Source organism: Melanerpes formicivorus, unplaced genomic scaffold (assembly GCF_026170545.1).
Source record: "Melanerpes formicivorus ecotype bairdi unplaced genomic scaffold, bMelFor1.0.p_v2 SCAF_151, whole genome shotgun sequence".
NCBI lineage: Eukaryota > Metazoa > Chordata > Aves > Piciformes > Picidae > Melanerpes > Melanerpes formicivorus.
The window spans coordinates 319293-345772 of record NW_027142503.1 but is presented as its reverse complement, the minus strand read 5'-3'; the positions used below and the strand labels follow the sequence as shown (position 1 = coordinate 345772).

The 26480-nt window shown below is 42.9% G+C and overlaps 1 protein-coding gene across 4 annotated transcripts in view; it reads right to left on the bottom strand.

Annotated features, from left to right (window-relative positions):
* Positions 1 to 2445: 2445 nt before the first annotated feature.
* Positions 2446 to 26480, bottom strand: part of MOCS1 (molybdenum cofactor synthesis 1) — a 48541-nt gene continuing 24506 nt past the window's right edge. For 2 of the 4 annotated variants that reach the window (XM_068168669.1, XM_068168671.1), the window contains exons 4-11: positions 23931 to 24095; positions 18581 to 18642; positions 16688 to 16799; positions 16258 to 16370; positions 14973 to 15083; positions 14024 to 14144; positions 11881 to 11928; positions 2446 to 5805 (exon numbers count right to left, since the gene is read on the bottom strand). In XM_068168669.1, coding sequence (XP_068024770.1) covers positions 4943 to 5805; positions 11881 to 11928; positions 14024 to 14144; positions 14973 to 15083; positions 16258 to 16370; positions 16688 to 16799; positions 18581 to 18642; positions 23931 to 24095 — 1595 coding nt within the window. In that variant the 3' untranslated portion in view covers positions 2446 to 4942. Of the gene's footprint in view, positions 5806 to 11865; positions 11929 to 14023; positions 14145 to 14972; positions 15084 to 16257; positions 16371 to 16687; positions 16800 to 18580; positions 18643 to 23930; positions 24096 to 26480 lie in introns of all 4 variants that reach the window. The other 2 variants (XM_068168672.1, XM_068168670.1) reach the window with 2 other exon arrangements.

Sequence of the window (26480 nt, the reverse complement as noted above, 5' to 3'; positions counted from 1 at the left end):
CCATTGTCATGGCTTTGCAGTGCTCCTTTGCTCCACTAGCTTTGAGATTTAAGTTGAGGCATTAACATGCAGTCTCAAAAAATGAAAAGTCTAGTCAGCCTACTGCAACCAGCAACTCCTCCAACTGTTTTCAGGCTCCCTGGAATGCTAAGATTCTCTTGGATCAAGGCTCTAGTAAATGGAGGGAAGTGAACTGTTTCCATTTAACTAATTACCAGTCCTGTGTCCTGGCCAAAGCACACATGATGCTACAGCCATTTTTAAACTGTTACATGGTTGCATAACTGCCGCTGAGGCAGCCAGAAGGAGCTGCAAACTAGCAGAAGGCCAAGGAAGGGGTAAGATGGAGAGCCAGAACCTGTTCAGTCAAATCCCATGTAAATCTAAGTAATGTCAGTGACTTACTGAGAATTGTTGCAGGTCATTAATAGCCTATAATAGAATCAGAGAATCACCAAGGTTGGAAGAGACCTCAAAGATCATCAAGTCCAGTCTGTCACCACAGACCTCATGACTTGGATTGGAATGGAATGGAATGGAATAGAATAGACCAGGTTGGAAGAGACCTTGAAGATCATAGTATCCAACCTATCATCCAACACCACCTAATCAACTAAACCATGCAAACAAGCAGCCTATCAAGTCTCCTCCTGAACACCTCCAGTGATGCTGCCTCCACCACCTCCTCAGGTAGCCCGCTCCAATGGCCAGTCACTCTATCTGTGAAGAACTTCTTCCTAACATCCAGTCTGAACCTCCCCTGGTGCAGTTTGAGACTGTGTCCTCTTGTTCTGGTGCTGGTTGCCTGGGAGAAGAGATCAACCCCCACCTGTCTACAACCTCCCTTCAGGTAGTTGTAGAGAGCAAGAAGGTCTCCACTGAGCCTCTTCTTCTCCAGGCTAAGCAACCCCAGATTCCTCAGCCTCTCTTATAGGGCTTGTGTTCCAAACCCCTCACCAACTTTGGTGCCCTTCTCTGGACTCGTTCCAGCAAGTCAACATCTTTCCTAACCTGAGGGGCCCAGAACTGGACACAGGACTCAAGGTGTGGCCTAACCAGCGCAATGTACAGGGGCACAATGGCCTCCCTGCTCCTGCTGGCCACACTGTTCCTGATACAGGCCAGGATGCCATTGGCCCTCCTGGCTGCCTGGGCACACTGCTGGCTCATGTTCAGCCTACCATCGACCAGTACCCCCAGGTCCCTCTCTGCCTGGATGCTCTCCAGCCACTCTGACCCCAGCCTGTAGCTCTGCATGGGGTTGCTGTGGCCAATGTGCAGAACTTGGCACTTGGCACTTGGACTTGTTAAATGCCATCCCATTGGACTCTGCCCATCTGTCCAGTCAGTCGAGGTCTCTCTGCAGAGCCTTTCTACCCTCTAATTGACTAACATCTGCTCCTAACTTGGTGTCATCTGCAAACTTGCTGATGACTGACTCACTCCCCTCATCCAGATCATCAATGAAGATGTTAAAGAGGATGGGGCCCAGCACTGATCCCTGGGGGACGCCACTGGTGACTGGACACCAGCTGGATGTGGTACCATTCACCACCACTCTCTGGGCTCAGCCCTCCAGCCAGTTCCTAACCCAGCACAAAGTGTAGTGGTCCAAGCCACGAGCTGACAGCTTGGCCAGCAGTTTGCTGTGGGGGACAGTGTCAAAGGCCTTGCTGAAGTCCAGGTAGACCACATCCACAGGCCTCCCCACATCCACCAGATGGGTCACCTGATCATAGAAGGAGATCAGGTTGGAGAGGCAGGACCTGCCCTTCCTAAATCCATGTTGGCTGGACCTGAGCCCTTGGCCATCCTTCAGGTGCGCAGTTAGTGCTGCCAGGATAATCTGCTCCATCACTTTCCCTGGCACTGAGGTCATGCTGACTGGCCTGGAGTTTCCAGGTTCCTCCATCCAACCTTTCTTATGGATGGGGACCACATTGGCCCATTTCCAGTCATCTGGGACCTCACCGGTGAGCCAGGAGTGGAGGATAATGATGGAGAGCAGCTTGGGAAGCTCATCTGCCAGCTCTCTCAGCACCCTAGGATGGATCCCATCCGGTCCCATGGACTTGTCAGTGTCCAAGTGGCTCAGCAACACAAAGCAGTGCTGTTATATATGCAGCTGCTGCCTCAGAACAGGCCTGTGGGAGAAGCTGGGATAATGAGAGATGATAAACTCTGAAGCTAAGACTATGGGATTACTCAGTTTAAGAACAGCCAGATAGAGAGGAATTTCACTCAACAACAAAAAGAAATAATAGATTCCTTACATTAAGCAATGTTACTGTGACTGATCCCTTGTTAATTGCTGACTAATGGTTACAACTTAAAAAGTCTATCTTGTTACTTGGCAGGAGTTATCTATTCCCAGAAGCGTGTGGATTAAAACATAGTGTTCCTGTGAATAAATGAAAAGGATATTGAAAGCACTGTGAAACATACTCATTACAACTAGTATTTATTAAAAGTGCAGTAGACAAAACAAAACATCAAAAACCAAACCCAAACAAAACAGGCCTCCAGTCAGTCCATCAACATGTTTTACACCATTGCCCACCCAGCACCACTGAATCATTCAGTGCTATCAGCTCATTTCCCTTACAAAATGTTCTATTTACTTATGCTTGCTTCATTATCTGTAAATGTGCATAGTTTCAAGACTTGACAATGTAAAATGAGCATAAAATGGTACCAAAGTCTGCTTACCCAAACCCAACCACTCTCGACCCAAGAAAGGAGGGAAATGTGCGTGAGTAGCAAGATGTGCATGGCAGTCGTGCATGTGCTTTTGTCCCTTCTATGGTCTTGAAGCCTTTGTGTGAGCTTTACAGCATAGAACCACTAAGGCTGGAAAAGACCTCAAAGATCATCAAGTCCAACCTGTCACCCAAGACCTCATGACTACTAAACCATATCACAGCAAACTTCTCAGAAGCCAAAGAATCATATGCCCCAAAGCATCATTTTATTACTGCTGAGTAGGTCTGGCTTCCTTTTAGCTTTCAAAACTCATCTAAAGACTGGGTGAAGGCAGGGAGGACCGGGCATGGTGTCTCTGGTGGGGTGCTGTTGTAAATCAATTAACTTAGCAGGCTATACACATGCTTCCTCTTATTTGCAATTTGTTTTGCCACTGAGCTAGGGAAACTTTTGCCTTATGGGCACAGCAGCTCCACAGATGACCAGAATCTTGTACTTGCAGGGTCAAGGCAGGCTGCTGGTGCTCAGTATGGCAGTGATAGGGAAGGACCAGGGGACCAGGAACACCCTTACAGACAGATTAGTGGCATCAAGGGAATCAGATTGTAACACCAGATGCTGTTGTACAAATGTTTATGGAGTTTGGGCACCAAGCTTTCCAGTCGCCTTCCCCCTGCAGCTGTAGCTGCTCTGTCATTGCATGTGCCATATCTCACAAGGACAATGACTAAAGAATCAAATTAATTCAGCTGTAATGGGAAAGGGCCTTCTGGGGTAGTGTATGAGATTTGTGAAGGATGTGTAGTATAACCAATGTTGCCTCATCTTCGACCTGTGCCCGCTTTAAGCGAGCAGGATGTGTGTGGCAGTGTGGTGTGTGCTTTACTGGTGCTCACAGTAATTTAACCTTCTTTCATGAGAAGGAACTACTTGCAGAGCTTAAGATGCTTGTCTGGTATCCTCTTTGACATTATTAGAAAGGTCTTCAACTCTGTGCGTATGGAGAGGGAGCACCTTGAATCATATCTACTGTCATATGAGCCATAAGCACCAGAAAACAAGTAAACCAAACTTGAAAAGAACCTGCTTAGAGTATTTAACATTTGAAAAGGACCCATTAGTATTAACATCAACGTCAAGTAATTTCTTCTCTAGGACAGCCCATTATCAAAGCTACCTAACGCTACATGACAGTGGCCACTGGCACATTTATGGGGGACACTTAAGTGCACTGAGCCCAGAAGACCTCATGAAAGCAAATTAGAGAAACATGCAGGAATCACTAGCCAAGGCAACTACCTTATTCTTCAGTGTGGCTACTAGTCTTAAAGTGTGCTATATTTGTCAGGAGGATGCAGGTTCATGGTTCCTAAGAGCTTCACTGTAGGAATAAAAAACTGGGAGGCTTGGGGTGACATCTGTTTCAAAAGTCAGGGAGAGAGAGGTGACATACTTCGGTGCATGGCATAATTAAGCCCTTAAGCATGCAAACACAGGGCATCAATGTGTTTGAATGGCAAGGTGAAAATGCTTGGAACGTGTTTCTAGCATTGTAAAAGGTATCCTTCAGATCAGCAAAAATAACGCTTCTGAGCCCAGAAATCCTCTGTCCGCACGTTTTGTGAAGAACTGGACAGCTGCCGCCTTGTTTTTCTTTTGAACCTGTTATTTCCCACTTGCAGACAAATGAAACAGTAGCAATACGCGAGAACGGGAGCTGCCTCTCCGGCTCTGGCTGTTTCACTGTTATAAGGTAATATTCCAAACCTGTGTCTTCCTACTGTCACCACCTCCCAGCTACAGAGGCCATGAGGACAGACTGACAGACACCATTCTAAAATCTCAAACCTTAACTTAAAGAGTTGCCAACTGACAGCACTTGCTTCATTTCCAGTGTTCACAGTTGCATTGGGTGATGACAGCAGCTGTGAATATTTCACAGGAGAAAAGAAAAAACTCACCAGCTCTCTGGCACAACTAGAAACATTTGCTCAAGCTCATGGTGGGGACTCTGAAATTAAGGTAGTGGCAGAGTGGAGAAATCTGTCCTCTAAAATATACACATTGTTATCAACAGGAATAAGTGGCTGTTTCCCATGAGTAAGATGACAAGAAAAACTGGAATTGCAGTTGTTGTATGGCAGAGCTGCTGAGGTCTCCAAGCCTACTATCTGGGCAAAAGTAGTTCTGTAACAGGCTGATCATGAACAGTGGTCACCTGGAGGTACCTGGATATGATCTAGACCCTCAAGAAGTCTCCTCTCTGCCCACCTGTCTTACTAAGCAACTTGACCTCTTCAATCACAATGTCCTGAGTAACTGCTTTGCACATGTCATACACAGTCAGAGCAGCCAGGCTGGCAGCTGTTAGAGCTTCCATCTCCACACCTGTCCTCCCCCAGGTCTGACAGGAGCTGCGAATCACCACTGCAAATCTGGCCTCATCCAGGCTCAGAGATACCTCAACATGATTGAGGGAGATGTTGTGACACAACGGGATCAACTGGCTGGTCAGCTTGGCTCCCTGAATTCCTGCAATTTGGGCTACTGCCAGCACATCCCCTTTCTTCACCTGGTTCTGCCTCACCATTCCAAATGCCTTCTCACCCAGGCGGACAACAGCACCAGCAACAGCACTTCTTCTTGAATCTGGCTTCCCTCCAACATCAACCATTGCAGCCCGCCCTTCCTCATCAGTGTGAGTCAAGTTGTCAGAGGCACGTGGTACCTTGGTGCAAGATTCTGAGTCCCTGGTACAGAATTCAGACCCTGGACCTCCCTCTTTGGAAACAGAAACTTGGCCAACAGGAAAAGCTTCAAGGCACTTTGTGTCAAATGTGGAGCTTGGGTCCTTCTGGAAGACATGGAAACTTCTGAGCAGCGTTTGTAGAATTCCTGGATTTGTGGGCCAACGCTGCTCTGGGTGAGATCCTGGCAGGAAGAGTGGTCCTGTAAGCTTCTTTTTAATTAATGCTTTTCCCATTTGTTCAGGTAAACTTGCTCTCAAAGTCAGCCAACGGCTAAACATGTGGCCCCACTGTTCTGAATTTGAGGGATTCTGTAGGGTGTCTTGACGTAGTGGGAATGACATCAGTGCAGGCTCTTAGAGGGAAAAAAAGAAAAGTAACATAAGAATACATCTTATTAACAGGAAAGGTAAGCTAAGCTAGCTGAGAATCTTGTCAGAGCAGTGTTTGGGACTTCCTGTATTGCAAAAACCTCAGTGAGCCTGTGAATATCCACTTTTCAAGCTCTTTCCTTTTTGTCTCATTAGTTCCCTGCATTTGCAATCCACAAAACTCAAAGCACTTAATTTCAAGATCCCTGACAAGAAGAAACAACTCACTTTCAAAAATTATTGACACTTATGAAGAAACAGCAGCCAAGAAAGCATATAGGTACATCAGTTCTGAAGAAAAGCAAGTCACAGCATCTCTCAGCCTCCATTTGTTGTTCCAGCACCAGTCTTCTTTCAGAAGCCTAGCAGGATTAACAGGAATTTTTTGCACTCAGATTCTCAACTCTGCCTTTCCAAACACCTCCTTCCCAGCACAGGCAACTGCACTTCCTTCTTTCATTAACTTCTGCAGGGTCAGGCCAGCACTTGAGGACAGAAGGAACCAGAAGCAATGCATCTGCAACTGTGCTGCTTACAAGCTCAGAGGGTGGCTCTGTGATGGAAGCCTCTCTTATTATTGCCAGCTCTTACCACATTAATGACAGCTGAAATTTAATCACTGGGAAAACCACGCTCCTCTCATTGACAGACAGATTTTGAATCTGCTCAGAAGTATGTTCCAAGTTGAGCTGGCAGAGCTCCCAACTGGCAGAGAGGTAGTAAGCCCTCCTGCCCCTTTTCACCATTTAATCCCTCAGTTTTGGCACTTGCACAGGGCTAAATGCCAAGTGTCAAGACAGAAGGAGTCTTTTTCCTATAATGTGTTTTGTAAGTAAAGAGAAAGCAGTATATAGGGAAGTGGCTAAGCCCTCCTTTAACAAGCTCATTGATAAGCATCATTCTCTTTTTCTGGAACTTCTGCACTCTTTGCTGTGAGAAACTTAGAATTAGGCTTTACCAACCTCATTTTGGTAGCTCTGGTATTTGAGGACTCTTACTAATGAGTTTGTAGGACTGCCCACAGGTGAATCAAAGCAGCTTCCTGGCCCTTCTGCACATTGCTGAGCTACCTCTGCCTCCCCAGCCTACAGGTATCACCTTGTCCACATGACAGTAACAGTATTGACAATCTATTGGTTACACCCACCCCACTCTTTTTCTTTTTGTTTAATGAATAAACTTCCTTGTCAGTTCCACTCTCTGCTACAAGACTGATGTGCTTGGCACATCAGTACTTTTCACCCCAAGTATCCTTCAAACGCTGATCTGAAAGTGCCAGAAGCTTAAATCAAACATAGATTTTGTTAAAAATTATTTATTTATTTAATCATAGAATCAATAAGGTTGGAAAAGACCTCAAAGATCATCAAGTCCAACCTGTCACCTCATGACTACTAAACCATGGCACCAAGTGCCATGCCCAATCTTTTTTTGAACACCTCCAGGGACGGTGACTCCACCACCTCCCTGGGCAGCACATTCCAATGGCCAACAACTCCCTCTGCAAAGCATTGCAACCTAAATTCAGACAAAGGCCAGTTCTGATCTACAGCTGCTGGCCTACCCAGTAAAATTAAGACTCCAGCAAGTTCAGTGGTAATGTGTTTACCTTCAAAGGAGTGGGATAATGGACATAAATATTCTGCGTGCAACATTGCTCTGCTTTAGAAGACCACAAAGTTGTGATTTATTCCTCCTTTCTTTCCTTCTTTCTTTATTAGCCTAATGTGAATATTCCTTTAAAAATCCAGGAACATTCTGATTCCTTGATTAGCTTTAAAGCTGAAGCTAAACCACTGGCAAGGTATCTTGTCCTCAGGAGAAGCTGGAGGGTAAAGGGAAACAGGGTAAACACACATGGTGGGGAGCAGGTGTGGTAGTTTTAGGATGTGCCTAGAAAATTTTCCACAGATCCTGAGTAGAAACTAGTAGAATGTAAATAAATCACCATTGGATCTAAAAAGGAAAATAATGATGAAGTCTAAATTATCCCATTGGTCTGATATCTAACATAAGATTAGTTGGTTACACTAACTTTCTTTTTGGCTTCTTCACTCTAGCACATACTAGCTTCTGGTTTTCTGCTGGCTTGCTGACCTTGGCTGCATTGCTTTGTTGTGGCTAAGTACTAGTAAGCTCTCTCTGCTTTTCTCCTCTTTTCTCTTGTCCCATATACAGGGGGAGGAAATGAGCAGGGAAGCTGTTGGGAGCCCCTTGGTTTTGTCCAGGGGGGTTCTTGTGCTGTTTTAAATTGTAAACATATGTAAATATAGTATATTTCATACATATTCATTGCATTTAATATTCAGATTGTAGTTTTGCTTGTGAATACAGCTGCATTTGCTTTCACCTGAGCTGGTCTGGCAATTTAATGTTGGGGGGAATTTCAACCCACCACAGCAGGGAAGAGAAGTACTATTTGCTCAAGCAGAGTGATAAGTAAAAAGACAGTAATAGACAGTAAACCATGCAAACCATTTTTGTATTTCCTAACAATTTACATTTTCTTCAACCTATACCTAGTCCTCTATCTTCCACCTAAATTGCTCAAATACATAACAAAATTAGGTAAGTTTTCTACAGCACACAACTGGTTGCCCAGAGGAGTTGTGGATGCCCCATCCACAACTACCTGAAGGGAAGTTGTAGCCAGGTGGAGGTTGAGCTCTTCTCCCAGGCAACCAGCACCAGAACAAGAGGACACAGTCTCAAGCTGTGCCAGAGGAGCTTTAGGCTGGATGTTAGGAAGTTCTTCCCAGAAAGAGTGATTTGCCATTGGAATGGGCTGCCCAGGGAGGTGGTGGAGTCACCATCACTGGAGGTGTTTAAGATGAGACTGGATGGGGTGCTTGGTGCCATGGTGGTGGATGATAGGTTGGACTCGATGGTCTCAAAGGTCTCTTCCAACCTGGTTAATTCTGTTCTATTCTATCCTTGGAAGTGTTTAAGACCAGACTGGATGAGGCTTTGAACAACCTGGTCTAATGGAAGTGTCTCTGCCCATGGCAGCAGGGGTTGGAACTAGTTAATTTTTAAGATCCTTTCCAGCTCAAGCCGTTCTATGAAACCATGTGACAAACTGCACCTGAAGCTTGTGCTAGTTGGAAGCTAAATTAATTAATCTCAGGAGTTGAAAAGAAGGCAGGAGACACCTAAATTAAGGAGGAAATTCCCGTAACTGAAGTGAACCCATGAGGAGAGCAATGTGCAGAAAGGAATATTTTGACTAAGGGAAATAGGATACAAGCCATATAGAAAGGATCAGACAACAGCAGTGCAGGGAAGAAGCCTGGTTTGGCTTACTGAGACTAGCAAAAACCAATTAGTGATTTCCACATCATTCATTACTTTTCATTAAATTAATTCCACACATCTCCCCCCACACTGACTGCTTGCATGCCAGCACCATTTGAAGTTTTAAAGTAATTCAAAATACAATAAGGAAAATCTCCTAATGATTCCTCATGTGTCTCAGTGGGATACTCTTCTCTCATCGCCAGTCTCTCCACTGATGAGGTGATTGCCAGCAGTTAGTCTCAAAAGGATGTGGAACAGCTGCAGGAGGACCTGGACAGGCTGCTTCATTTACTGTATGACAATGCTAAAGCATTTTTCAAAAGGAAATTGGATGGATCTAATCTTTAGACATCCAAACATTGCTACAGATGCTAACTTTGGTGTGTGGGGATTCTTTCAAAGGAATCTTGAAAAATTATGTAGGTCCAAGTGAGCGATCAAGAGTTTAATACAGCATTTTTCATGTCAATGCACACTTTAAAAAGAAAAGGTCTTCTCTCCCCTTTTAGAATAGAATTAACCAGGTTGGAAAAGACCTTTGAGATCATTGAGTCCAACCTATGTTTTCCTGGAACACAATGCAGCAGTGGCCAAATTCAAAAGCGCAAAAGCAAACAGAGAGACAACCTTGCACCACTAGATGGAAAATGATGGCCCTTTAAAGGAATGCATCAAGTGAAAAATACTCTCAGTGAAAACCTATGTTAAAAGACTTCTGTAGAGCCTGTTTTGTAATAAGGTGTGATGGGTTATGCCCATCCTGGAAGCAGGGCAGGGGGAGGGCTTGTGAGACCATTGCCCTCCCTGCAGGGGGTTTTCCCCCTGGGAAACTAAATTAGTCTGCCCCACTCCCCCTCCCTGCCCAGCAAGGCTATAAAAAGAAGGACACTGCAGCCATTAGCTATCTCGGACCCTGCCTTTGCTTGGCCTTTGCTGATGGATCCCTGCTTCTCTGCCACATGGTCAGGCTTGATCCTTCTCCCTGCTGCCTCCACACATCTTCAAAGAGACTGGTTTTGTATTCTTTTCTCCCATCCATCCTTGTTCCTTACACTTGTGAACCCTACCTGTTATTGTTACATATATATATATATATGTTGTTTAAACAAAATTCTTCACCTCTCTACTTCCAAGGTGACTCCAAATTATTTCGGTGGATTTGCTCCCTTTCTTTTTTTCTCTCTATTGGGAAAAAGCAAGGGGGGGGGGGGGGGGGGAGGGATTCTCAGCCTTGCCCCCATCTGAGCTCTTAAACATAGAATCATAGAATCAACAAGGTTGGAAAAGACCTCAAAGATCATCAAGTCCAACTTATCACCCAAGACCTCATGCCTACTAGACCATGACACCATTAAGTCCCAGTTAAGGCTCAGACCACCACATAAGAGCAACTGAAGTACAAACACTAACATTTTGGGTTAGAAAAACCAAGGAATTACTACTATATTATCTGTAGCAAGGACCTGCAAGTTAGTTCATGTGACACTCCCCTTCCCCTCAAGTGCCTGTTTGAAAAGCTGTGTTTTAAGTTGCTGAGCAGCTAACCTGCTCCAATGGGAGAATATGAGTCTGAATTTCAAACAACGTCCATCTCTTCTACTCGCATTTTTCTGCCCTTGTTGATAAGAAACAACAGAGCAGCTTCCAATTAATCCAACAATGATAAATCTTGCAAACATTTCTTAAGTCTAAGAATAGAACAGAAAAGAAAAGAATAGGATAGAACAGAAAAGAACAGAGATAACCAGGTAGGAAGAGACCTTTGAGATCATCAAGACAAACCTATCATCCAACACTATCAAATCAACTAAATGATGGCACCAAGCACCCCATCCAGCCTCTTCCTAAACACTTCCAGTGATGGTGACTCTACCACCTCCCTGGGCAGCACATTCCAAAGGCCAATCACTCTTTCTATGAAGAACTTCTTCCTAACATCCAGCCTAAACCTGGTGTAAGATGTAAGGAAGGAAAAAAGAAGGTGCTTGGGAGGATAGCTATCTTATGAAATGGGAGGCATACAGAAGGTTAAACCACACTGAAGATGACATCAAAAATTCATAACAAACCACAGGAATGCCACATCACTCAGGAACCGAATTTCAAGCATAAGGGAGAGGTAGCAAACATCTTCAATAGGGACAACAAGGAAAAGAAGCACTCTCTGTCCATAGGGCTGGTCAGATACCAGATACTACAGTTTTCAGGGTTGTTTCCAAAGACTTTGAAGCAATAAGAGGACATTTCCAAAAGAATGAAGCCCCAACTTTCAGCTTCTGAATTGTTGTAGTAGTGGGGTGGAAAAACTTGCATTTGTCAAGTTACTGGCACTAAATATTGTAAGTGAAGTTCAATTTCTTAATCCAGGGATAAAGGTCCATCCTGCACCCTCTACGTTTATACAGTAATCTGGTCAATGCCATAAAATTCACCCCAAATGGCCTTATAAGTTAACACACTATTCTTGTTAAGTACAAAGAAACCATATAGGAAATAAGATGGGAAAGCTAGCCATGCCTTTGGAAAACCAGGGCTGTCACTTGGAAGACTGGATAAGGCTTGGTAGGAGCATTAAACCTTTTTTTCTCTTCCACTTCTGCATGTTAACCACAAATGCCTTTTAAGAAACCCATTTCTTTGCCTAAAACTGAAGCCAGAAGCAAACAGAAATTAGACTTAAAAACTCAATCCACTCTGTTCCCTAGAAGACAAAACCCAAACAAAACCATCGTGCAGGTATTACGTACTGATTTGTCACCCACCAATCAGGATCATTGGCCGGTTTTTCATCTGGGAAATGTTAAACATGCCTAGAAATAAGGAACACATAAAAATAGTGGGTTTTTTAGGTTTTAAGTCATGCATCTGGTTTACATATTTAGTTTTTTGCTCTCCACAGTGCAACCTTCAAGCTAGGAAAACCCAAGGCAAACAAAGACCGAGGAAGCTGGAGGAGAGGGAATCTAGCATGGTTTTGTTTAAAACCATAGCTGCCACTGCCTCCAAGCCCCCATCTGCTGTTATACTACAGAACCCTTCCCAGAAAGCTCTCCCTCATCTCAGCCACAGTCTACCTACTACAAAATTCAATCAACTTGTTTCAACTTGTTTGCCCATGTGGCCAAGAAGGCCAATGGCATCCTGGCCTGGATCAGGAATAGCATGGCCAGCAGGAGCAATGAGGTCATTCTGCCCCTGTACTCAGCGCTGGTCAGGCCACACCTTGAGTCCTGTGTCCAGTTCTGGGCCGCTCAGTTTAAGAAGGACATTAAGACACTTCAACATGTCCAGAGAAGGCTGAGAAGGCAACAAGGCTGGGAAGAGGCCTCCTCATAGGGCTTGTGCTTGAGAGGCTGAGGGAGCTGAGGTTGCATAGCCTGGAGAAGAGAAGGCTCAGGGGAGATCTTGTTGCTGTCTACAACTACCTGAAGGGAGATTGTAGCCAGGTGGGGGTTGGTATCTTCTCTCAGGCAACCAGAACAAGAGGACACAGTCTCAAACTGCACCAGGGGAAATTTAGGCTTGAAGTGAGGAGAAAGTTCTTCACAGAGAGAGTTGTTGGCTGATGGAATGTGCTGCTGAGGGAGCACATTATTATCCAACCTTATTCTATGATTCTTTACACTAGCATTTAACTGTACTAGTTCTATGGATAAGCTGTTAACAGAGTTCCAGTTGAAAGAAATCCAGTCACAGAAGCCCCCAGGGCAATACTGGGATTAACAATAACGGGAAGAAAGATAATCATAGAATCATAGAATCAATAAGGTTGTAAAAGACCTCAGATATCTTCAAGTCCAACCTATTACCTAACACCTCATGACAACTAAACCATGTCACCAAGTGCCACGTCCAATCATTTTTTGAACATCTCCAGGGATGGTGACTCCACCACTTCCCTGGGCAGCACATTCCAGTGGCCAATTACTCTTTCTGTGAAGAACTTTCTCCTCAGCTCAAGCCTAAACTTCCCCTGGTGCAGCTTGAGACTGTGTCCTCTTGTTCTGGTCCTGGTTGCCTGAGAGAAGAGACCAGTCCCCACCTGGCTACGATCTCCTTTCAGGTATTTGTAGAGAGCAACAAGGTCTCCCCTGAGCCTCCTCTTCTCCAGGCTAAACAATCCCTGTTTATGTCAGGCTTATGGCAGGGAAAACACTTTCCCTATTCCCACCCCTGACATTTCCCAAATCAGAATTTAGAAATGAATGCTCTAAAAGAAAATGAGCCAATCCCTCCACCTCCACCCCTTCACTTATGTTCAGAAAGCTCTCTTTTATCTGGGTGAGTCCAATGTCTTTGCAAGTTAGTCTACGCTTGGATTTAAAAGCTACCAGTTAATAATCTGGCAGAATCTGCAAGGGAACAAAAGGGCCAAAATCTATTTTTAGTGTAAAGGAGACTATTTTATGATCATAAAGCCAGTACATGAGGTCAGCAGTCACAACTGCAGCCAGATTATTAAAATAGGGTTAGGTTCAATTATGACTGAAATATATTTTATATCAATATAAATTCAGTAAAGATTAATACAGCCTGAGGATGTGACTGCATTGTCATGGACATTTTGTCATGACCTTATGTAGAGCACTAGATGAGTGGCTACAAATTTCTGCATACTCAAGAGATTCATCACTGCTGTTGTTATTGTGAGCAGTGGTATTTGCATCTCTTTGAAGACAAAAGTCAGTCTCATGTGGCGGACTAGAGCTGACATCCAGATTTTGGATTAAATGCAGGGCTGGTATGTTACCAGCTTTCTACCAGACAACACTCTTATCAGATGGGAAATTCTTTTCTTAGTTAATGCAGCTTCATTCAAGAAGCTTTTCCATCTGCATCCCATAGCAGAACCAGGACACTTTTTTCCTAGTCACTGCCATTATTTCTCAGGTACAAATAACATACCAGCATGCTGCTTCTTTTTTCTGCCCACTGCTGCTCCAATGATTTGAATCAGCTCTTCCTCTGAGGCACCTGAACGTAGGTGATCTCTCAAGGACACTTCTGAATTCCCAAAAAGGCACACCTGCAGGCAACCCACAGAAGCAAAAGAGAAAATGAGGAAGAATAAAATACATGCCTTTTTGTATTTTGTACTAACCTCAATGTAGTGCTTGCAAAGGCCTATTCTGTAGAAGAAAGAAAATGTTTATGAAGATTGTTTTCTTTTATTTCTCTTCATGTACACACAAAGAGAGCCTGGGATGTTTATGTAACCTAAGCTCATTAGGCCTTCAGGCTGCTTCAGTCATCTGACATTAGGCAGCAGCACAGCTGTTGTCAGTATCAGGTGACAATGCGTAAGTGCCAATTTTTAATGGAAAACTTCAATTTTCCCCTTGAAACTGCCAGCTTCAACGTGGCAGGAAATGGTTATCCCTCTCTTTTCTACAGCTGCTGAACAAATGTACAGGCAGCTCTTGAAGGAGAAGAGTTGTAAGAACATGTTTGGTGAAACATGACAGGATTCTTGTGGAACACAAAAGTCAAGCCCTCACAGCTGCATGGACCCCTTTTAATGGGACATCATCTGCTTGTCACATGGTTAAGATGATTTTGAATCAAAGATTAAAATAAATGTTTATATTTGGTGAGCTTGCAACCATGTTTCATAGCTGAAGTTAACTATGTTAGCAAAACAGGGGAAAAAACAAAACAAAACAAAAAAGGTGATGTCACATCTCCCAGCCCAACAAGCACAAGCAAGAATGCACATAGGATAAATGAACAGGAATTGGCTGGTAATAATTATGCATCTTTCCATCCTACTTTACATCCCAGCTCCTTTTAAGGGAAGAATTTCAACATTACTTTCACTGTACAAAAGCAAAGAGAATTAGGTTTCACCAGAAACCTTTAAGTTCCCATCTGCTGTTATCCTCAGTCGATTGCAGGATCCACAGAAGTGCTCTGACATGGAGGTGATGAAGCTGATTTGCCCCTGGAAATGTGGCACCTTATAACTCTAAAGAAATGCAGAAGAGAAAAAAAGAAGAGTCATAGAATCACGGAATAGAATCATAGAATCAATAAGGTTGGAAAAGACCACAAAGATCATCAAGTTCAACCTGTCACCCAACACCTCATGACTACTAAACCATGGCACCAAGTGCCACGTCCAATCCCCTCTTGAACACCTCCAGGGATGGTGACTCCACCACCTCCCTGGGCAGCACATTCCAATGGCTAACGACTCTCTCAGTGAAGAACTTTCTCCTCACCTCAAGCCTAAACTTCCCCTGGTGCAGCTTGAGACTGTGTCCACTTGTTCTGGTGCTGGTTGCCTGGGAGAAGAGACCAACCCCTTCCTGGCTACAACCTCCCTTCAGGTAGTTGTAGAGAGCAGTAAGGTCTCCCCTGAGTCTCCTCTTCTCCAGGCTAAACAATCCCAGCTCCCTCAGCCTCTCCTCATAGGGCTTGTGCTTGAGGCCTCTCACCAGCTTTGTTGCCCTTCTCTGAACACACTCAAGAGTCTCAATGTCCTTAAACTGAGGGGCCCAGAGTCAAGTATGGACCATTCATTTTTAAATCCCTCTTGTCCAAAGAGTAGAAGATATTTTAACAAATGCTTTCTTCAGGTCACACAGAGAGGGAAAAAAAGAGAAAAACAAACAAACAAAACTATCACAATCAGCCTTGTCAGGTGTTCCAGTATACTCTGCCCCTTTGGAACAAATTCAGCACTTGTTAAATGTTTACTCTTGCAGTTATCAATTGACAGGTGATGCCAGCAGTCATGTTCTTACACAGGCAGCCACGAGCCACAGATCGATGTAGGCTAGACAGCACCTATGTGACACTTATTTCACTGAACAACTGTTTTGTTAGGTTTGTAAATGTGCAGTCATAGACAGACACAGACTCACAAAAGTTTCCAAAGCCACAAAAACAGGACACAAGCTTACCAAGCTTTTTATCTGACTGAGGCATCTAGTGAACAGTTTGTATTTGGAATGGTAGACTATGACCAGTCGTTAGTAAGGGTCAAACCACATGTAGGAACCCTATCCAAAAATCTCAGAGTTACTACACTAAGTATTTTTTTACTTTAATTTACTTTAATTTACTTGGAAAAATTTGGGCATTTACAGCTGGGAAAGAATGGTGGTACATTTCCCATGTTCTTTGTCTAACCCTACCTTGGCTGTACTGGAAGTTTCACAGGGCAATTTCACCAGTTCAGGCCATCGCTGTTTAATTGTATCAAGCATTTCTTTGTAGCTTACCATCTTCTTGAAATTCCATTTATTGCCTAGAATTAACAAAACCACAGATTTTACTATTTTTTAACTAGTAGAGAACTGCCTTTACTGCCTCCACAAATCAGTGTTCCCTGTAGGTGCCCCAGGTCAAACAATCCTACTAATCCCCCTCAATCTTACCCAGGGAAGATAGAGAAGCTGCAAAAGATTCAACACAAAACTTAAGGCAATTCCTAATTTCCCAAAAGAACTTACTAAACTTCCAGAGACAAGCCCAAGGAGTAAAATAAACAAAATAATCAACCAGATTCACCCATGTCCAAGGCACACTCCATGCCATGAAGAATCTCAAAGCAGGACTACTTACCATCAAAGGGCATGTATTCTATGAACCTTACATCAAGGGGCAGATCTTTAGTGAAATCCACAAAGTCCAGCAGCTCATCCTCATTGAAACCTCGCATCACCACACAGTTTACCTTCAGGAAAAGAAGACATCTGAAATTAGTGAGCACAGCATGACTTTCTTCAAGGCTCTCACATAAGGTTTCACACCCCTTGCAGAAGGCAGTGTTAATAGAACATTTATGTTTTTAAAAAGAAAAGATGATGAGAGAAGTTAACAGGATTGAAATGGTATAGATGATCTTTAATTGAGTCCATCATCAGTAAGTTTGCAGCTGACACCAAGCTAGAGGCAGGTGTTGATCTGTTAGAGGGTAGGAGAGATCTGCAGAGGGACCTTGACAGGCTGGACAGATGGGCAGAGTCCAAGGGCATGAGATTTAACACACCTAAGTGCCAGGTTCTACACATTGTCCACAACAACACCATGCAGTACTACAGGCTGGGGTCAGAGTGACTGGAGAATGGCCTGTAGAAAGGGACCTGGGGGTACTGGTCAATAGTAGGCTGAACATGCATTGTGCCCAGGTGGCCAGGGATGTCATTGTGCCCCTGTACTCAGCACTTGGTAGGCCACACCTTGAGTCCTGTGTCCAGTTCTGGGCCCCTCAGTTTAGAAAAGATGTTGAGTTGCTGGAACATGTCCAGAGAAGGGCAACAAAGCTGGGGAGGGGTTTGGAGCACAAGCCCTATGAGGAGAGGCTGAGGGAGCTGGGGTTGCTTAGCCTGGAGAAGAGGAGGCTCAGGGAACACCTTCTTGCTGTCTACAACTACCTGAAGGGAGGTTGTAGACAGGCAGGGGCTGGTCTCTTCTCCCAGGCAACCAGCACCAGAACAAGAGGACACAGTCTCAAGCTGTGCCAGGGGAGGTTTAGGCTGGATGTTAGGAAGAAGTTCTTCCCAGAAAGAGTGATTAGCCATTGGAATGGGCTGCCTGGGGAGGTGGCGGAGTCACCATCACTGGAGGTGTTTAAGAAGAGACTGGATAGGGTGCTTGGTGCCATGGTTTAGTTGATTAGATAGTATTGGGTGACAGGTTGGACTCATGATCTTTTCCAACCTGGTTACTTCTACTCTATTCTAACAATATTTACATTGGGGCCTCAGGCCCTCTGTGTTTTTTCTGTAGAGCAACAGATTGCCTTGCTAACAGGGACTGTTTTAGGAACTGTATGGCTGACTTGAGTGTCCAAGCACTGTGCATCATGATTCTTGAGATTTTTCAGGGAAGACTAAAACCTAGTTTAATTTCAAGTTTTTTTTATTGCTCTATAGCCTAAACCACTTACATATAATAGATCTTCCAAAACACTGATGAAACTGAAGGGAACCATAGCTGTTGAACTGAAACAGCGAAGCTAGGTTGACATTTCATGTTACTGATAAGTTAGTCTATCTGCACCTCCAAAAGGGGACTCCCTTTCCCTCCCTTTCACACTGGTACTCAGACACTGCTACAAACAGCTGAGGGTGATAAACCAGAAGAAAATCATCTTTCTGCAGGTTAGTGTTCTGCCAGTTATGTCCCTTGGCCAAGTTCACACCTGGTGAGATGAGTGCCAAATCAGAGAGGGCAGGAAGAGTCAAATACAGAGCAGAACCATGAGGTAGTCTGCAAGTAAGCAGTCAATGGGCTGTGTGGCGGTATAATCCCACACCCTCAGCTGCACAGGGAGATTATGTGAATTTCCCTCATAATGTGATCTTTGATCTACTTACATTTTTCTTCAGTCTTACCAAGAATTATTCACAGGGGGAGAATGGAATAGTAAATTCTTCACTAGGTGAACTGTATTGTTTATCACAATTTATGGTACAACACAACAGTTTCAGAGTAAATAAACATTGTTTTTACCTTAACAGGACGGTAGCCAAGTTCAGTAGCTTTGTGGATTCCTTCCATTACTTTGTGAAAGCCTAAGATATTAAAAGAATTAAAAAAAAACCCTAAATAAATAAAGTGTTTGTTTAAAAACAGAATACAAAAGGAGGTTATTAAGCACAAAAAAACCCAATGACAAATAAAACCCGGTCTGTTTCAGCAGATAGGGCTGCAAGTAAAACCAGTTGCAAGTAAAAAGACTTCAATTCTACACTTCCCCCACACTCCCAAAGGCCACCAGGGCACAAATCACTGAGGTTAATTTTTAACTGCTATTTGGGTAGTTAAAAATACTGTTAAAGTTTTCTGCATCTTTGGATATCCATGTGTCACGAGCATATGATTCTTCACTTTCCCACAGGTCAGCTTTGCTTTGTATTAAATTCTTCTTAAAAGGGGGTGGAAAGCATTTGTGAAATGCCTCCAGATTCAATGAAGACAAAAATAATAAATTAATGTTTATTGATTTAGGCTTCCCAAAGCTACTGCCTATCTATTAGTCTGAAGATTACAGGCAGCATTTTACAGGATCATCATTTTTATGATTAAACATATGAAATTGGTCAGCACAATGTTGGGAGACTAGAGCATTTAGGATAGCAATTTAGTGGGCCTTTGACCCTTGAAAACAAATGAAAAGTGTCAAAAGCTGCAGTGACCTCAAGGAATTAAGTGTCTAGCTTCACTATGCCATTTAATGTGGCCTAATCTAGTCAGATACTCCTGAATACATAAATATAGTTAACTTACGGCAAGTATCTTCATCCGTGCCCTTTACCCTCTTCAATTTGCATTGGGAGGTGGGGGGGGAGAAAGCTACAATGCAATTTTGAAATTATAAAGGCCTTTAGCAAAGCCTCTTAATCATCTCATACAAACCACACCTTCTGTCAACTTCAAACAAAGTTAAGACCTTTCACCAAGCTGTCAATTTTAGATTTGACATATTCCTTCCCTGCTACAGTCACCAGCTGGCAAAGAAACAAAGTGATAGTTGCAAGGAGGAGACAGAAAGCTACCAGCTCTAGGTACTCATTTCTGGTGAGTGTGTGTACTCAGCTGCTAGCACAGTGTTTGTCAATGTCCTTCCTACCCTGTAAGATAATAGACTAGGTTGCCTTCCGAATCTGAATACTGAACTCCAAAGACCAAACAGTGGGAGACAGAGCTCCTTCTTCCAAAGCCATAGTCTCCAACAGCAAATATTTTACACATCCCTGCAAAAGGGCAATATCTTCCAGAAGTTTATGCTAACAATCTGGGTGCTATTCATACATTTTTCTGAGTAGGTCCAGCATCACCTCTCTCTTATCTACTGGAACTCGGATTCTCTAGTGAAGACATCATACCTTCATTAATCTATAAGTGCTTTACCAAAAATAAGCAATACTCAATAACATTCTTTGCATGCTTTGTACTGGATGCATTCAAGATCAGGAAAAAAAAAAAAAAAAAAAAAGAGAGACAGGAAAGTCTCATTTAAATGCTTTTTAGTCCTGGCTGCAAAAAGAGTGGTAAAGAGCAAGGAGAACAGTGAAACAACTCCTGTAAGAAAGTGTTTGAAGTTATGATTTGTTCACCCTCTCCTTCATCACCTACTTGTTTTGCATATGGCCAGGAAGATTGCAGCACTGTTGGTAGCTTTCTTTCCAATTAAGCCTGTTCACAGGCTGAATGAAATAATGACACACTGCTGTAAGCATGTCCCAGAGCCACAAAAGGAATCAAAAAGCCCTGCAACAGCTCAGAAAACCTCATGTGTCACTTCAGGATTGCAGAATGGTGAAACTGAGCATAACCAAAAAGGGCAGGAAGCAATCACTAGCAAGCAGCAGATCAAAAATTCTGTGTCTTTGAATACTCGCATGCTCAGGCTCAGCTGAAGCTGAAGGTGCATGGAACACAACTACAGCTGAAAATGTAATTCAAGGTCTTTTCAGGTTCTGCCTCCTACCACTCCAGTACAAGAGTGTGGTTTAGAACAGCTATCAAAAATCTCCACCAAGAAAAAAATGTAAACTATTCTCATTAAAAACAACTACGAGCTTGTTTCCACTACAAGATTTTGGAGGCAGGGTAATTATTTAAAATAATCATTTGCTACAATAAAGAAAAAATAAATATCTGTAACTGCATTTCATATTTGGTATTAACTGTTTTCCTGGTTTTGTGTATGGAACTCTGTTAGGAATTCATTTGTATTACCATACATACTGAAGTAACTCTTCTAGCTCAATGTCCTTATGTGGTAATGGAACAACAAAAAGAATAAACTCAAAACCTTTCAAAATATTGGGGCAGAAATGAACACTAGGTATCACTGCATTGTGAAATATTGTCAAGGATCAGAAATTCTCCAATTTTTTCTTGACCTTTCAGAACCATAGAATCATAGAATCGATAAGGTTGGAAAAGACCTCAAAGATCATCAAGTCCAACCTGTCACCCAAGACCTCATGACTACTAGAGCATGTCACCAAGTGCCACATCCAATCACCTTTCTCCTTTTCCAAAGTATGTCAGTGTTTTCACCATTTTAGGTTTCTTCTGTGTGACAGTTTTAGGCTGTGCCTTTAAGGAAAGGACAGCTACTGAACACTCTAGCTGAATGCTTTGGTGTAAAAAGGAAAACAAAGATAATTCTAAACTAATTTCGTTGATAGATCAGTAGGAATGTAACTTTAAGGATTTTAGTCTGAGTTCAGTCTGTGAAGCTACTTTCTGTCTGTTCTGTTCTTGGCGGTGCTGATCTTGGACTAATGAGATAAGAAACTAATTTCTTTTTATTCCTTAACAATTGCTTTGAACTAACATAATTTCCCTTAATATCCATTTTCTCTCTTTAATCCTTTTTGGGAAAAGAGGAGGAAGGGGGAAAAGGGGTTCTGAGGGGAACCCTCCTCCAGAGGGAGTTTCTGTGTTACGTTCTTTCCTGTATATTTTTGTATATACTGTAAATATTTTTGTATATACTGTAAATACTGTATATTTTGTATATATTCATTGCATTTCATTCTGCTTGTAAAATACAGCCTTTTCCATTTGCTTCTCTGACTGAGTTAGCTGTGGTTTGTGTGGTGAAGGATTGCCCTTTCTCACTACCACATTCTGAAATCATAACTTTAGCCAACTTTAAAGCACAAGGAACCTTAGAGACATCCAGAACAATCCTATGTGGAACAATGCCTCCCAATACTTAATCCTTGGAAGAAGAAAAATGTGAAGTCTATGTTTAGTGACTCAATTATAGCACAGTACTCTCTCATTTTCCTTGTACTGAGCAAAAAAGGAAGAGACAGGCAGTGGTTAGACTAGCTACTAGATAGGAAGTGTTTCTCATTCATTCATCCCTTAGAAGGTGGTAAAATGGTAGAAGTGGAAATATTGCGGTCTTCTTATGTGCTCTCAAACATCAGTGAATTCTCTATCATCCCACAATCATTCCCTCTATCCAAGACATTTGATAATAAAAACAGGTGTCATGCAGGTCAGCTGCACCACAGACAGAAAACTCCAGCCTTTTCTTGAATCCCTAGGATGGGTTTCCAGGTAAGCACAAAAATTGATCACAAGTTTCTTGAGTTCCTGATTAACTTCATAATCAGATGCCACCTTTACTTCCACAGTATTTACCAGCCTGTAGAAGTCTAAGACCAGGAATGCCTCCCCTTAATAGAGATAAATCTTGCTGCTTGTGGAACTGTCACAGAAGACAGGTTAGCACAGGGCAGGCACTTCACTCTCTTCCCATTTCACACTTGGAAATCTCCTAGTAAACAAAAAGCCCTCAAAAACAACAAACCTGATATTTTTACATAATTTCAGCCCTTAACAAAAGGAAAACCCCAAGTGAGTGTTACTGTATTCACTAATTTCCACTTAAATATTATTTGGAGTCTTTCATCCTTAAAAATACTGTCACAGAAACTTCTCTGTTCAATCTCTAGGCTATTCAGTTGAGAAATTTCTCTCGACTTTCTTTGTGGTTAAAGACCTCTTTTTCTTGAAAGGAAGAAGAGGGGAAGAGAACATTTATATAAATAAAAATTACCCTCACCCTCCAATAACTTTTAGTTTACTTTATAAGCATCACATTCCTAACAGCTTCCAATCAGATACAAAGAGCTGTGGCCATATAATTCAAGAAGGTGGAGGATCAGGTTTGCTCTGTCTGTAGCAAAGGAAGGACTTTTTTCCAGTGAATGTCATAAACCAGGTAATAGTCAAATGCAGAAAGCAGAATGAAAGAGCATAACCAACACCAGCTTGTGATTAGATACTCCCAGATACTTATATTGGAGCCAACTGTGATATGAGACAATCAGATTGATGGACTAGCCTATGCTGGAAGAATAATGCTCCAGCTACATTTATGACAGGAAGGGATTTCTGCACCACCATGTAGAAACTTGAAGTGTTCTCAAAGATGCTGTAGATTAGGACACCTTTCTGCATCTGCCAGAACAACTTTGATTTGATAGTGGAGTGATTCAAATGTTGAGAATACTTCTCACAGCACTCCACATTTCTGGATCCTTTGCCCTACATTTATCTTGTATTGTTCCACCATCTAGTGGCAACTTGGAGATTTTTGTCTGAATTAGAAGTTCCCAGGCTGCCCAAGTTACATTACCAGACAGAAATAGAATGATACCAGATCAAATCAGTTTTAGGTTGGAAGTAAACCTAACCACGAAGTTTCATGGTGATCTTTAGGATCCATTTACATGTGAATTTTAAACACTGGGTGCATCCAAGCATTTTTGAAGCTTTTTTTGGAATTATTAGCTCCATTTGAGCTAGGATCCCACCTCAAGTGATCTTGGGCAGAGTTTATGCTTATTCCTATTAAAATGTAGTGGAGATAGGGAACATCACCAATCACATGGGAGACCACTAGCTAGCATGTCCTACAAGAAACTGCCACTATTTGTGACAGGAAGCTCAGTTCTGTGGCATATTAGGCCTCAGCTACTATAGTGTGTTTTTGAACAGTATTAAGAAAGAGCAGCACACAAGACCAAAATAAGAATTGGAGAATCCTCTTGATAGCCAAGATTAACCAGTAATCAGCCATTTACTGCCAGATATGGTCACAGTCCCACTGACTGTGGCAAGCTGAGCATCTTCTCCTCCAGCAGCTCCAACTAAAGAGGCTCTACTTCTTAAGAAGGGTTAAAAAAGAAAAAGATGGGCTAGTAGAGCCTACTTTTCCTAGGCTTGCAAGAACATCAATCCACACCCTTCACAAAGTGAAAAACATATTAAATGACTCACAACTTCACAAGCAATAACACAAATGCCATAGAAGACATGTCTGTACCTTTCCTCCTGACAATGAACTCAAACTTAGCTGGGACCAACGTGTCCAGGCTAATGTTAATGGCATTCAGTCCTGCCTCCTTCAATCGGGGCAGCATTCTGGTTAAGTTGATTCCATTTGTTGTGACACCAATGGTTTTCAGGCCTTCTAGCTTGTACAGCTGACCTATGAAAATAAAAGGTAAAAAAAACCCAAACCACTTTAAAAGAAGTAATTCAACTGTAAGTTACACAGAAAACTCAAAAGATGTGTGAAAAAAAAAATATCTGAGGGTATGAGGAAAACATGGGACACTTCAGTGCTTCAGCATTCTTCCAGGTATATTGGTATCAGAGAACCATTTTAGCACAGAATCATAGAATCACCAAGGTTGGAAGAGACCTCAAAGATCATCGAGTCCAACCTGTCACCACAGAATTCATGACTAGACCATGGCACCAAGTGCCACATCCAATCCCCTCTTGAACACCTCCAGGCATGGTGACTCCACCACCTCCCTGGGCAGCACATTCCAATGGCTAACGACTCTCTCAGTGAAGAACTTTCTCCTCACCTCAAGCCTAAACTTCCCCTGGCACAGCTTAAGACTGTGTCCTCTTGTTCTGGTGCTGATTGCCTAGGAGAAGAAACCAACCCCCTCCTGGCTACAACCACCCTTCAGGAAGTTGTAGACAGCAATAAGGTCTCCCCTGAGCCTCTTCTTCTCCAGGTGCGGTGGTTTGGAGAGAAAGGCCTAGCCTTCTCTCCCCCACAAAGAGGAAGAAAAAAAACAACACAGCTAGCGAGCCGGAGAAGCAAAAGGAAAAATGCTATATTTTACAAGTGATTTGGAGAACGCAGGATATGTACACAATTTACAGTATTTACAATATATATACAGAAATATATGGCAAAGTAAAAAAACCACAGTAATACAGGAATGAAATCCCCTCCTCCAGAGGAGGGTTCCTCCCCTGTACCCCCTTCTCTCCCTTTTTTCCTCAAAGAGGGTTAGAAAGAGAGAAAAAGGCAGGAGATTAATAAAGCAGAGTGTTAGTAGGCCTTATCTGTTCAGGGTCACTCTGGCAGGGAACCCAGAAGCAGACAAGCTGGAAAGGGAGAAGGAAAGGAGCGAACTGAGGAAAGTTCCAACTGAACTCAAAACTTAAAGTTGCATTCTACCAATCTACCAATGAAATTCATTTAGAATATCTGATTTTTTTTTGTGAATATTCCAAAACATTCAGCCAGAGTGTCCCAGCACTGTCTCTTTCTTAAAGGCACAGCCTCAAACGGTCACACTGGGCTAAACAACCCCAGCTCCCTCAGCCTCTCCTCATAGGGCTTGTGCTCAAGGCCTCTCCTCAGCCTCGTTTCCCATCTCTGGACACGTTCAAGTATCTCAATGTCCTTCTTAAACTGAGCGGCCCAGAACTGGACACAGGACTCAAGGTGTGGTCTAACCAGTGCTGAGTACAAATCCATTTCAAAAGGTATGAAAGTTTATTGCAAGTGAAATTGGTTATAAACAACACTGAAAATGCACACTCATTTTGTTCTCCATTTTTTAAAACAGCTCCTTTACTGTTGGAAGAAGGCCTTTGGTTTTATTCACTTTCTTCTCCTCAATTTAACTTTGCAAACTGAATTATGTGTTCTGCAATAAGAGGCAGCAATTCACCTCTTTCATTCTTGACACCTGAACTAGCTGTGTTCATCTAGCAACATTAACACTACTATGCTTTAGCAAAAAGCAGTTGTAACCCAGAGGTAGTCTGCCAGCAGTATTGACTTTAAAATGCTGAAAGAAATACCACATATACTCCTAACTAAACAAACAAGGTCAACATATTAGACCATTATAGAGAGTACAAGGCAACAACATCTAAGGGACAAAACACTTGCATTTAACAACTGAAATACTTCCATTACCCACTATAACAGACAAGCCAATTGAAGAGGGAAGGAGGGAATCCTTTCTTGAACATGTAAATGACCTTATGATTGTGACAACTACATTAAGAACTGAGAATTATCTCAACAAACATAAGATCATCCTGAACAAACAGCCTGATGTGTCATCCACCCAGACAGTAACTGCCCAGGGGGTGTGATGCACAATGGATGTCAAAGAGGGGTAGAGGCTGCTTGGCACCAACCCCTGCAGGCACACGGGAAGACCCCCTGGAATGTGACAAGGGTATGGGCCAGGAGGAGCTACAATGAATGAACCAGGAACATAATAAAAGCCCTGGGCTATGGCAGCTTACAGGGTGGGGGTGAAACATCACTGGAGACAACTCAGGCCACAGGCAGCAGCCCAGGACATCTCTCCTTCTCCCCACCAAAGAAGGACCATGGGGTTCTGTCTTTTCTCTCTGTTCTCTCTTTTCCCATTCTTTCACCCCCTCTCCCTTTTCTTTCTTTCTCTGTTATTTTTGCTGCATTTTCTCTCTTTGATAAATAGCCTCATTGTGATATATGACTTCATTTGTGCCTTAATTTCACTCATGGGAATGTTTCAAAAGGAAGCACGTTTCCTTCCCAGCCTTCAGATCAAGACAAGAAGAC